A 12810-nucleotide genomic window follows, 5' to 3' on the forward strand; every position below is an offset into this window, starting at 1 on the left:
TGCAGTCTAAGAGCGCTTCTGCGATTGGTTAAAAAAGGACACAACAGCAATCCAGTTCGCGATATTTTAGATAGCGTTTCTTTATTCTAATTTTATTCACAACAGAAAAAGAAAAATTGTTAAGTGCCATAATTATTGCTCCTAAAAGCAGCTTCAAGCAGAAGGTCAGATCTTTTAGAAAGTTAGTGTCAGTTAAAGTGAGTTAACATCAAAATGTTAAATTCTAACAGTCTCAGTTCAGGTTTATGTTTCCTCTCCATACAGTAGGCTTGACAGATTATCTGTCTGTTTCCTGAAGTTTGAGTAGCAAGTTGGAGTGCAGGCGTAAAAGATGAAGGGAACTCTGCGCAGACCAAACATGTTGTGACAGGCTCGTATGATCCTCAGTCCAGGGCCGTAGAGACGGCCATGACAGCAATCACACACACCTGCCCTGAGGAGAGACCAAAAACACCTGCAGTTCATAAAGGTTTGGCATCAAATCAAGCACAACGCACAATATTTACATAGTATCACAAATACAAAATAAGTACTGTAATAATAATCCGATATATATCCGAATATCAAAGGTGACGACCTGAGGGGGGTTTAAACCTGTGAGCCTCAAGATGGCTGAGGAATCTCTTACAACTGCAGCTTCGACTTGGACGACCCCCGTCCCTTAACCCGCTGGGTCTCGTTAATACCTGCTGAGAGCCAGCTGTGCTCCTGTAGGCAGACTGGCGTGGTCCAGGCCGTGAAGGGCCAGCGAGAGGGCGTGGGTGGATAGGTCGCCCAGGGCCTGTGGGGAGTTCCTGCTGTAGCTCCTGGTGAAGGTGCGGTGCATGTAGTTGTTGGTGATGTTGAGCTGGCTGATGGGTAGGCGCAGGGCCCCACAGGGGAGACCAGGCAGCTGGTTACCCTCCACGTTCAGATGCTCAAGGGCTCTAGGTAGACAAGGACCCGTGTTACTTAGGGTCTGTTTCAGTCTTCCAGACCTTGTACTTGATTAAGGGTGCTGTTAAGGCAAAACTGCCCCAACAACGTCCAACAAACACCAAACATTCTACTTTTGGATTTTGTTTTTAGAATGTTTCGAGAAATAACTTGTTTTCACACCACCCCAACAACCACCAACAGGCACATCACACCAAACCAACACAACCTGATAACTGCTGGCTGCTGGTGTTTGTTGATGTTTGTTTGGGAAGAGTGACCTTGCCTTTACTGTGCGGTAAGTGATGGATGAGTTATATAATATCATGATGTAACATAGGCTGCTCGGCATACCACCTGAGATTGTGGATGTCACTGGACAGTGAGGAGAGGAAGTTGTATGACACGTCCAGCCACTGCAGGCAGGGCAGATGATACAGTCTGCACGGTGAGAGATGAACAATGCATACACACAAGGCTGGATGTCATTCTGAAACGCCACCGTTACACAACTAACCACTTCTGCAATCGCTGTCTTTCCCACCAGCTATCCCCGGCGTTTAGAGACACAGTGGTGCTGTGAAGGGAGATGATTGGTGAGATCAAGCCACACACCCTCACACAGGACTGGGGAAAGTTGACCTGAACCCTCATCACTCTCTCATCAGGACTACTGGCTCCACAGTGCACACACGCCAGTCTTACTCAGCAGGCAGAGAGAAGATCTTGCAGAAGGAGATGATGAAGGTCTTGAGCCTGAAGAGTCTGTGGAGGCCAGTGGGGATGTCCTCGATGGGGTTGTCTCTCATCTTCAGGGTCTCCAGTCGTGTCAGCTCATAGACCTTGCATGTTCAGAGGAGGACACAAGGAGGAAGGTCTCTGAGGAACCCACTAAACTTTGAATAGGTCAGGTCCACAGACTCGTTTTCAGATCCTCCTCACCTCTAATTTGACAGGCGGGCTAATTTAAGAAAATGTGAGACTTACACAGATACAGTGAAACCTGGAGAATGCTGTAAAATGTCAATAAGGGGGTGGGGGGTATTTAGGGTGGACTGGAGGTATGTATATAAATATATGTATATTGCTGTATTGTAACCCGTCTCACCTCAACAGGAAAGACCCTGAGGTCGTTGAAGGACAGGTTGAGGTAGACCAGACCGTGGGCCAGCAGAGACACATCAGGGAGGACAGCCAGGAAGTGGGCCTGAAACACACAGAGTAATCCCTTAGATGGGGACAGTTGGAAAAACAGAACAACTTAAGTCTATATTCCTCTTCCACTTCCTGTTAGCTTTGAGATACAGCCGTTTCGTTTCCTTTTACATGTCCAAAACAAACAGGGGTTTTGTTTCAGAACAAAAAGGGCTGCGAAGCTTAAGGGAAGTTGCACTGAGCACACCTTCAAGCTGAGGGCCTTGCCCCCCTCTGACAGGCAGTCCAGGATGGCTAGCTCTGAGGGGCTCATGGCTCCACCCGCTCCACCCTGGCTGAACGGGGAGGTGGTGCGCCGTGAGCCCTGGAAGTGTTTGGTCGTCACAGAGTTCAAGATCACCTCAGTCGCTGCTCAACAAAAAGGGAAGGAAGGGAATTTGCAAAAGAAGGAAAAAAAACTAATATTAAGACTGTTGATTAAAATACCGTCCAGCATCACTGTCTATATACTCTTGCATCTTTTAAAATTGATTTATTGAAATATGATGCATATGCACATCGCTATGTAATTAGATGTTCTTACCTGGGATAGCCTGTCTTTCTTCCGGAGACCAGACTTCAACTTGCTTCTGTTCACACCTGGAAGCAATGCTTACCAAACCGGTTTGTCGACTAGTAATCTGGGCCTGGACCTCCATGTGGATCAAAGCTGTCAGCTCTGATTCGAATCACATACACAAGCACAAACACACATACACGCACGAAAGATTCCCACACACACATCATCAAAGATCGATCCATCACAGGAATAGCACTACACACACAATAGTCTGGGAGTCAGGTGGCTGAGCGGTTAGGGAAGCGGGCTTGTAATCAGAAGGTTGCCAGTTCGATTCCCGGCCGTGCCAGATGACGTTGTGTCCTTGGGCAAGGCACTTCACCCTACTTGCCTCGGGGGGGGAATGTCCCTGTACGTACTGTAAGTCGCTCTGGATAAGAGCGTCTGCTAAATGACTAAATGTAAATATAATCTGCCCCCTAAGCCCAGCTATTTCAGATGGGTCACGCACCACACATGACCTGCCTCCAGGGAGCCCTTCTCTTCGGCTCCTGCGCTGCGTCACAGGACATGAGCTGCTTCCACACCTCTGTCTGCCGGCCCCTGTGCAGCTCCGCCAGGAACAGGTCCACCAGTTTCCGGTAGTTGCAGCGAGACAGGACAGCCTCCTCCAGCGACTGGGCTGCACCGCCGCCATTTTGGATCTGCAGGAAGTCGTTGAAGCAGAAGCTGGGGGGAGAGGGTTCGTACCGGCGGTCTGTCTGAAGGAGGTCGAGGAGGGGGATTTTGGGGAGGGTGCGAGGGGGCCTGCATGGAAAGCCTTCACTCATCTTAGACAGCAGCATGGAAGGAGCGGTGGTCTGCTCGGAGGCAGGAGGAACCCTGAAAGTGAGGAGGTCATCGTCTCCTGACAGGGACACCTGGTAGCTGTTCTCACTCCACTCTGTAGCACTGCTTTTACCAGTCCTTCTCACTGAGGGCATCGACTCTACAAACGTGCCTGGTGGACGTAAATGAAAACATACCCTTACAATTACATTGTATTCATTTAGCATATGCTTTTATCCATAATGGATAAACTAAATACTACGACTTACAGCAGTGAGTTTGTTGTGACACACAGCAGGTATGAGGGTATATATTCTACCTGAAAGTGTACAGGGGGGCAGAGGTCCGATAATGGGGGGAACCTTTTTGGGGGGCAAAGGCCTCCGAAGAAGTGTTGCTTTATCTGTAGACATGGTGTTTCCACTGTAAAACTATTATTTCCTGTTAGTTTTTGTCATCTAGGAGGAAAACAAGAACAGGACATGGTCAAACCACAGTTAGTATTAGATAGTATCTCTGACCATCAAGTCATGTATAATTGATGTGCTAACCCAGAATATCTAGTTTGACTGCAAGGAGCAGGACGTGCAGGGTAGGCCATTGCTGTTGAAGGTCTTTGCGGAAAATAATGAATAGCCTGTACTTTAAACGCATTTTGTGTTAGTAGAAAGCGTTAACATTTTGAAATCAGTAGCTCTAGTGATGTTGATATGGTAGATTAGTCTACACATAACTTACATGCACCGTATGTGTTTTGTGATTTTGTATCTAGGAAGTCTATGCTGGCTGAAGATATTTTAATTTACTTAGCTAAGTGTAGTTTTTTGGCTCCAGAAATTGGCTAGCTAGCTACTGTAGCAAAGCCATTGACAGGTGACCTCCAGACAGTCTAGTTTGTTTAGACTGTAGCTTGCTATGTTAGCTGGGGTAGCAGCACTAAATTGTTACACTAGCTTAACCCCATTATCCGTAATAACACGCAACACTCCTTTTCCATGTGAATAATTTGAAGACTGTTTGGGTTAGTGAGGTGAGGACTCACCGCGGTGATTTCCTTGTCTTCACATTGAGTTTGTGATTTTCCTGGTTTAGTAGAGTCCTTAGCAACATCCATAGCAACCGTCATTGATGAGAATCTGCTCCAAGCAAAAGACGCCCAGTCAATTTAAATCATGTACTGGGTTTGTAAAATAAAAAAATGAATTTATTTTTACATAACATTCAATCCAGGGTGCGGTTGTCTTCTAGGTATAAATATATAAAGAATGTTGATATCGCCTTTTAGGGGCTCTCAAGTTTGATCAAAATTTGTGCTGGTGATGTTTCTGATCAGTTTTTTACTCTGTATAAACTAGACTAACTCGAGTGTGAATAGCCTGACATTTTGTGATGTTGTAGTTACAGTAGCCTATTGGGACTCATTTGACTGGGAAATAAAGAGGCTACTATAGGCCTACTCATAGCCTATCTGTGTCACATCACATTGTCACAACATCTTATTTTAATGTTAGGCTATGTACATGGACAAATGCAGTTTTCGTAATATTCTTAATATGCCCCAAACAATCACAGATCTAGTCTCGGATTTAAGAGACGTCTTGAGGCTAGTCTGTGTGGCCTAGTTTGTTCTGGTGAATATCAGGCCCATTCTAAACTGTTTCTTGACAAAACAAAAGCACCCCTCTAGCTCGAGTGTAAAGAGATTAAGATGAAAAAAGTTTGGACCAACAGGATAAACTTGGTAGCCTGTAGGCCTGGTATAACAGGAACCCCGTTTCATCCCGATAAACTGGTTTCGTGGTCATCCCAGGTGATTTGCAGTCCTTTTAAAACAGTTTCACCTTGACAGCTCTCACCAGCAGCATTTTACCATATAAAGACAAAACCTCTTTTATTCCTGTTTCAGAAGTGCTGAATTTCACTTCCTTCCTGTAGCCTACGTTTGAATAGATGTCGCCCCACTCATAAGACGAGAGCAGTGCATTGTCAGTCAGTCAGTCAGAGCACCACCAGATCCGCCGTGGAAGAGTGTTAATCCCAGAGACAGACCTCACACAGACGGGCCAGATAGTCCGCTCTAACCTCCCTCAGGTAACCATATTCAATTCAACCACAATCAATGTATCTATTTATTTGTGCTTGTGTGTGTGCTAGATTATATATAACACAATGTTCTAAACATTTACTGGACAAGGTCTTCCTGATGCTGTGGGCAACTGAAGGGGACATTATAATAGTCCAGTGTTAATATGATAAAACATCAACCGCTTGGATCAAATCTATGAAACAGTGCATTCACAGAGGCTTTATTGCTCAGATCGGTAAGATGTAATATTAACAGTATTATTAAGCGTAAGCAGAGAATACAGAGAGCAGAAGCAGATAGTGTAGTACTGCATTGCAGTAAGGCACAACAGGAAGTTTGTGGTCTGTGGCAGTAACTGTTCATTCTTTAAACATGAGCTAACTGTAACCCTGGAGATGAGATGACATTTGAATTTATATAAAAGAAAAAAATGTGCCCATTTGTTCAAAATACATCCAACAAATCTAATCAATGCAAGGTTTTCAATTAGATTTATGTTGTAACTTTTAATGACCAAGCTGTCTAAAAGGAAACCAGATTGCATGAGGAATTATTTTGCCATCTTGAGTAATGTGTCTTTGTTGAATGCCTTGATGATAGTTGTCAGGCCCACTGTTAATCAATGGTTTTTGAACATGGCTTTTGAAGGAATTCCTCCATTCCACTTTAATATGAAGATAATGGCAAAAGGCTCTGCTCCATATCACAAGATCCTATAGCAGCTTACGTCTCTTCCTGTTTGGTGTGTTTTAGTCGTTTTGAAATCATCATAAATCTGCAGCCAATGAAATAGTAAAGATGTGTTCAGTAATCAGTGGAAACACATCATGCAGAGTTTGTCATTCAGCAAGTGGTAAATGAATCATTAAAATGACCTCACGTTTGCCATGATTAACATTTACATTTAGTCATTTAGCAGACGCTCTTATCCAGAGCGACTTACAGTAAGTACAGGGACATTCCCCCCGAGGCAAGTAGGGTGAAGTGCCTTGTCCAAGAACACAAAGTCCTTTTGCACGGACGGGAATCGAACTAGCAACCTTCAGATTACTAGCCCAATTCCCTAACCGCTCAGCCACCTGACTCCCTTTAACTCCTGTAGAGCAGATGAGAAGCACAACGCCTCTTATTATACTTCTATTTTCTTTTAAGATGACGTTAACGTAACGTTATGATTGGTTCACTTCTGCTTCTGACCCCTGTACAGGAACAAGCAAACATACTCACATAAACCATAGGGTTAACTTAACACCTTCAGATGCGTTCAGCTAGAAGCAGCGTTACAGGGCTGTCGTTTAAAGACCTTAATGGAAACCACAATGAAATAGCATCCGTTCTTCCTGTGTGTTAGCCTCGCAGCCTCTTCAGCTACAGGGCCCATTCTCAGAGCAGAAGGGTATAATGCAGAGACACACACACACAGTCTGAAACGTGCGCAGTCCATCATGTGGCCGGCCTGTCTGCATTGCTGAATATATTCCCTTCTCTGGTATATCACATGGGACCTGAGTATTATCCCCATGGTTATGTCAATTAGCAAGTGGCACTCAACACACAAAAAAAGTCTTCAGAGATTGTCAGAGCTTTATTGCAAAATCGCAACAAATCAAGAACTGAAGTTGAAGGGTGATGAAAGGAGGGAAGAATGTGACAGGAAGTTGCTCACTCCAGTACCAGGAGTACCTCAGAGGTTTCAACATGACTCAGAAGAGACAGGAAGCCACATCATAACAGTCCAGTACAACATTAAGGTCATATGAAACAAGTCAGCCTTTACCTTATAGCTTTTCTTCCTGTTTCCACTGTTGAGCCTATACTCTTGGAATCAGCAGAGTTGGGAACATCTCAAGGTCATTCACAGCCATGTGAAAAAGAGGAAAAAGAATCAGTTTGCCCTTGACTGAGGATGTGCTTCTTCTTAAAATGTCTCTTGTTGGTTTCAGGTCCCACTGTTGTTTGTGTCGCAAGATGGCCGCCCCCGCTCCGATTGCCCAGGAGGAGTTAGAGGAACTGAGAGAGGCCTTCGCTAAGATTGGTGAGGCTGACAAAAAGTTCCCTGAGTTGCCCAGCTTATTTCCTTCCTAAAGATGAATATTCAATCATTCATTAGAAAAATCGATTGGTAGTTAGTAGGTATTTTTCTCGCCCCCACCCCCCTCCTCCACCCACACGCACACGTACACATACACACACATACTACCTGGACAGTTGTCAATGACCTTTAACCTTCCTGTTCTGTTCCAGATGTGGACAGCCAAGGCCACATCAGGACAGGTGATCTCAACGACCTCTTCAAAGCCGCCAACCTACCCCTGCCGGGGTACCGCGTCAGAGAGGTCATCCAGGATCTCACCAGCACGGGAGAACAGCACGATGGCAAAGTCACCTTCGACGAGTTTGTTGACGTAAGTTCAAAGGTCAAGTATTTACAATCAATGTCAAATGGCAGACCAGTAAGAATAAAGTGATGACAAAGATATGACCCCCACACAGGAGGAGACAAAGTAGGTCTCACCGTGGTCTTCCTCACACAGGTGGTCCACGGGCTGAAGAGCACAGAGGTGGCCAAGTCCTTCAGGAAAGCCATCAACAAGAAGGAGGGACTGAGGGCTGTGGCTGGCACCTCCGAACAGTCCGGGACTCAGCACTCCTACTCCGGTTAGAGACATCCGTTAACAAGCTTTTAAGAGGGAATTGCCTTTAACGGAAATTCTGTAAGGATCATTACATGACCCGTTTTATTGCTTATGTCATTAAGAAACTGCTACACTTGCTAGTATACCATAGTAGACCCTTTTGAAGTTGTATAACGTTCATCAAGTTGTTTCACTACAAAGTTATCTATTTTCTGTCAACCTGAGTAGACAGTTTAATTGAGGAAGCAGCATTTCACGGAATAGGAAACATGCATCAACCCAGACTTCCTTGTTTGTATTCTCTCATAAGCCAATCAATTAACCAATAGGACTGTACTACATTACGTAACTGCACATGCACAAAATAACTTAACAAGTTTGTTTGTGTTGACAGAGGAAGAGAAGGTGGCATTTGTGAACTGGGTAAACAAAGCTTTGGAAAAGGACCCAGACTGCAAGCATGTTCTGCCCATGGACCCCAACAACGACGACCTCTTCACAGCCATGGGCGATGGGATCGTTCTATGGTAGATAGATACTACTGAATCTATTATCTCATTGCTGTTTTATATACTTCAATTACATGAAAACTGTCTGAGAAGGAAAATGCCTGTAGTTTATAATACTTCTGCCCTGGTTCTGGCCCATTTACATAGATCAAATTACAAGAGGACATGTCAGATGTTATAAATGTATTGTTTTAGTCCACTACCTGATATGTTTTCTTGCGACCTCGTAGTAAGATGATCAACCTGTCTGTCCCTGACACCATTGATGAGAGGACAATCAACAAGAAGAAACTCACACCTTTCACCATCCAGGTAACCTTTCCTTCTTCTCCTACACTACATCTAAGACGTAGAAATCGATGCACTCATTGGACAAGTAGCTCTGGCTAAGCATTATGATTGGCCTGGAGGGCGTTGGCATGGTGAGGAGACGCACAGCAGCCTGTCAGGCTTGGTAGCTGATCCGTCCTTCATGCTGTTGTGTCGGCCTGCAGGAGAACTTGAACCTGGCGCTGAACTCAGCCTCGGCCATCGGCTGCCACGTGGTGAACATCGGGGCGGAGGACCTGAAGGAGGGCAGGCAGCACCTGGTGCTGGGCCTGCTGTGGCAGGTCATCAAGATCGGCCTGTTCGCCGACATCGAGATCAGCAGAAACGAAGGTGTGTGCATGTGCTATGACTCTCCCATGACCTTAATGTACGTATTATACTGGTATATTGGAAGTCATGGGTGTTTGATTTCCGTATGTGTGTGTGTGTGTGTAGCCCTGATGGCCCTGCTGAGGGACGGAGAGAGTCTGGAGGACCTGATGAAGCTGTCCCCAGAGGAGCTGCTGCTGCGCTGGGCCAACTACCACCTGGAGGAGGCCGGCTGCCCCAAGATCAACAACTTCAGCTCAGACATCAAGGTGGGTCTCACACACCCCCTACATGCTCACTCAAAGACACACACACAGATATATCATGCACACACACATTCACTAATGCCATGTCCTTGCACACACACACACATCCAAGCACTCTGATGTAATCTGTTGTCATGTCCTAGGATTCTAAGGCGTACTACAATCTCCTGAACCAAGTTGCACCTAAAGGTGATGAGGACGGAATCCCTCCTATTGCCATTGATATGTCAGGAGTGAGAGTAAGTTTTCATGTTGGATCATCGATACCCACTAACCTCTGCAAACACAGCCATGCAGTGGTCATACTGCAACTAGGAATTATAGTCATGTAAGTTAACATATTAAACATGGTGGATCTTGTGGATCACACTACCTATGCAAACGTAGCCATCAAATGTAGTGGTCATACTGCATTCACGTCAGTATGACGTTATAAATTACATTACATTTACATTTAGCAGACGCTCTTATCCAGAGCGACTTACAGTAAGTACAGGGACATTCCCCCGAGGCAAGTAGGGTGCCTTGCCCAAGGACACAACGTCAGTTTGCATGACCGGGAATCGAACTAGCAACCTTCAGATTACTAGCCCGATTCCCTCACCGCTCAGCCACCTGACTCCCTATAAATGGATTGTTTTAGTCCTGAATCATATGAATCATATGAATGTGAGGTAACATATCACCCTTCTCCTGACCCTCTACAGGAGAAGGAGGACCTGAAGAGGGCCGAGTGCATGCTGGAACAGGCAGACCGACTCAACTGCAGGCAGTTCGTCACGGCAACCGATGTCGTTCGTGGTAACCCCAAACTGAACCTGGCCTACATAGCCAACCTGTTCAACAAATACCCTGCTCTGAAGAAGCCAGAGAACCAGGACTTCGACTGGAGCTCTATTGAGGGTACGTGTCTGAGATGCCAGGCTTGGGAACATCAGGGGTGTGGGGCTGTTTTCAAATGTGGGTGAGGGGATTCTTGTTTGTTTTTTTTACTGAGAATGTGGTCGTTTTCCAAATACGGTGGGACAGGTCCCATCCAGTATTATGAAACTTACTTCAATGGTTACATCTACTGAGTACTCTAGGAAGACAAAAACAACACCTAGCTGAAATCTTCCTTTCTGAAGGAAAGCCACCTTGTCACTTCTGACCTTAACCAGTCGTGTTTGTCTGATGAAGGTGAGACCAGAGAGGAGAGAACCTTCAGGAACTGGATGAACTCTCTGGGAGTCAATCCTCGTGTCAACCATCTCTACGTGTAAGTAATGACACGCCATGACGTGGCGAATGTTCATTCGTGTTTTCACCTATGTGTGTAAGAGAGAGTTCATGCAAGTGTCGGGAATTCATTTATGCTTGTATGTGTGTGTGTTCCCAGGGACCTGGCTGACGCCCTCGTCATCTTCCAGCTGTATGAGAAGATCAAGGTGCCTGTGGACTGGGACAGAGTTAACAAACCTCCCTACACCAAACTGGGCAGCAACATGAAGAAGGTACCACAACAGTGGATGTCTCTGTCACAACACCGACGCCAGAGGGACCTGAAACCCAGCATGACACATTTAGACCAGCACAGTAGTACACCCTACCTCCAGTAGTACACCCTGACTAGGACTTAGCTCCATCACAAGGTTCTTGCACTACAGCAGGATGCCCTAACGAGGATCATTCTGTCCGTCCTAGCTGGAGAACTGCAACTACGCCGTAGAGCTGGGCAAGAAGGAGGCCAAGTTCTCTCTGGTGGGCATCGCCGGACAAGACCTCAACGAAGGGAACCACAAACTGACCCTCGCCCTGCTATGGCAGCTGATGAGGAGGTAAGAGGACGAGGGGAAACTACAACCACCATCTCGTATCCTGGAGATACAAATGTTTGATATTGTTGACCTTCCATCGTACGTCAGGTACACTCTGAACATCCTGGAGGAGCTGGGTGACGGTCAGAAGGTCAACGATGACACCATCGTCACCTGGGTCAATGAGACTCTCTCCCAGGCGGGGAAGAGCACCATCTCTGGGTTCAAGGTAGGCTGCATTCGCACTGCTGTGCAACTTAACTATGACCTCAGTGCCTAGCTTATGTGCTAGCTGGCTAACACTTTCCAATAGAGCCTTTTGTGTAATACTTGTCACTGTGAGTGTAATTCAAGTGATCTACTAGATCTACAGACTCACTCTCTCTCTTCTTTCTGTCTCTCCAGGATGGGTCCATCGGCAGCAGTCTGCCCATCCTGGATCTGATCGATGCCATTCAGCCCGGCTCCATCCGTTACGACCTGCTCAAGATGGACGACATGACAGAGGAGGAGAAACTCAACAACGCCAAGTACGTCACGGAACGTTTATGGGAACGCACTTCGTTATGATGTTGTTACAGTTCAGGGGAAGTCAGATCCAATGCCTGCATGTTCCTTAAGACTGCTTCTGGTTCCAAGCTGTAGCATTGGGGACCAGCCCATACAAACTCACAAATTAGATTCAACTTCATTGTGCAGGGTACAAGTACAAAGCCAATGAAATGCAGTTAGCATCTAACCAGATGTGCAAAATAATAATAACATTTATGTGCATACGTATGTCCAGACGGTTGTTGCCAACCCTGAATGAAGGAGCTCAGCACACCTGAAAATGTTCACGTTGTTCATCTCACCTCTCTAACCCCGTCATGTTGCTGTGTGGGTTGCCAGGTATGCCATCTCCATGGCAAGGAAGATTGGAGCGCGGGTGTATGCCCTCCCAGAGGACCTGGTGGAGGTGAAACCCAAGATGGTGATGACCGTGTTCGCTTGTCTCATGGCCAGGGGGATGAAGAGAGTTTAGGGGGCCGCAGTCTCACCTCCTGCAGGATTTACTGCATCACTCAGGGATGGCAGCCAAAACCCATTTCAAAACCATGTGCTATTCCTCTAAACTGCCACTTGAAAACTGTCATTTTCCTCACACAAATGAAGGACAATAAGCAATGATTTTATCTTTGAGAAATATGAAATAAACACATCAGGGTAATAACTGATTTTTTGTATTAACACTTTGTTGGTTTTTGTTGAATATCACTTAGCCTACCAAATATTAGAAATGTACACTCCACTAGCACTAAACTGTCTGTGTTGCTAAACAACTCTCTGAGTTTCACTAGCTGTCTGTAAGGTCTATATGGGATAAATCTTAGTTTTTCATCTCATCTATTTTAACCCTCGTGCTGCCTTCGGGTCACATG

General features: G+C 45.8%; 1 protein-coding gene across 1 annotated transcript; it reads left to right on the top strand.

The window, feature by feature from the left end:
* Positions 1 to 5439: 5439 nt before the first annotated feature.
* Positions 5440 to 12619, top strand: lcp1 (lymphocyte cytosolic protein 1 (L-plastin)). Its single transcript, XM_067255108.1, has 16 exons — positions 5440 to 5548; positions 7487 to 7578; positions 7788 to 7948; positions 8078 to 8201; positions 8574 to 8706; positions 8919 to 9000; positions 9183 to 9348; positions 9454 to 9596; positions 9737 to 9832; positions 10301 to 10496; positions 10773 to 10851; positions 10972 to 11086; positions 11277 to 11410; positions 11498 to 11618; positions 11795 to 11919; positions 12281 to 12619. Exons 2-16 carry the CDS (start codon positions 7512 to 7514, stop codon positions 12411 to 12413), a joined length of 1875 nt encoding a protein of 624 aa, XP_067111209.1. The 5' UTR covers positions 5440 to 5548; positions 7487 to 7511; the 3' UTR covers positions 12414 to 12619.
* Positions 12620 to 12810: the final 191 nt, after the last annotated feature.

Source organism: Osmerus mordax, chromosome 2 (assembly GCF_038355195.1).
Source record: "Osmerus mordax isolate fOsmMor3 chromosome 2, fOsmMor3.pri, whole genome shotgun sequence".
Classification (NCBI taxonomy): domain Eukaryota; kingdom Metazoa; phylum Chordata; class Actinopteri; order Osmeriformes; family Osmeridae; genus Osmerus; species Osmerus mordax.

Excerpts from the sequence above, each read along its gene's own strand:
- lcp1 (XM_067255108.1), top strand. The coding sequence starts at position 7,512 with ATGGCCGCCCCCGCTCCGATTGCCCAGGAGGAGTTAGAGGAACTGAGA. Across the intron at positions 8,202-8,573 it reads GACTCAGCACTCCTACTCCG|AGGAAGAGAAGGTGGCATTT; the intron begins GTTAGAGACATC and ends TTGTGTTGACAG. Across the intron at positions 9,001-9,182 it reads TCACACCTTTCACCATCCAG|GAGAACTTGAACCTGGCGCT; the intron begins GTAACCTTTCCT and ends GTCGGCCTGCAG.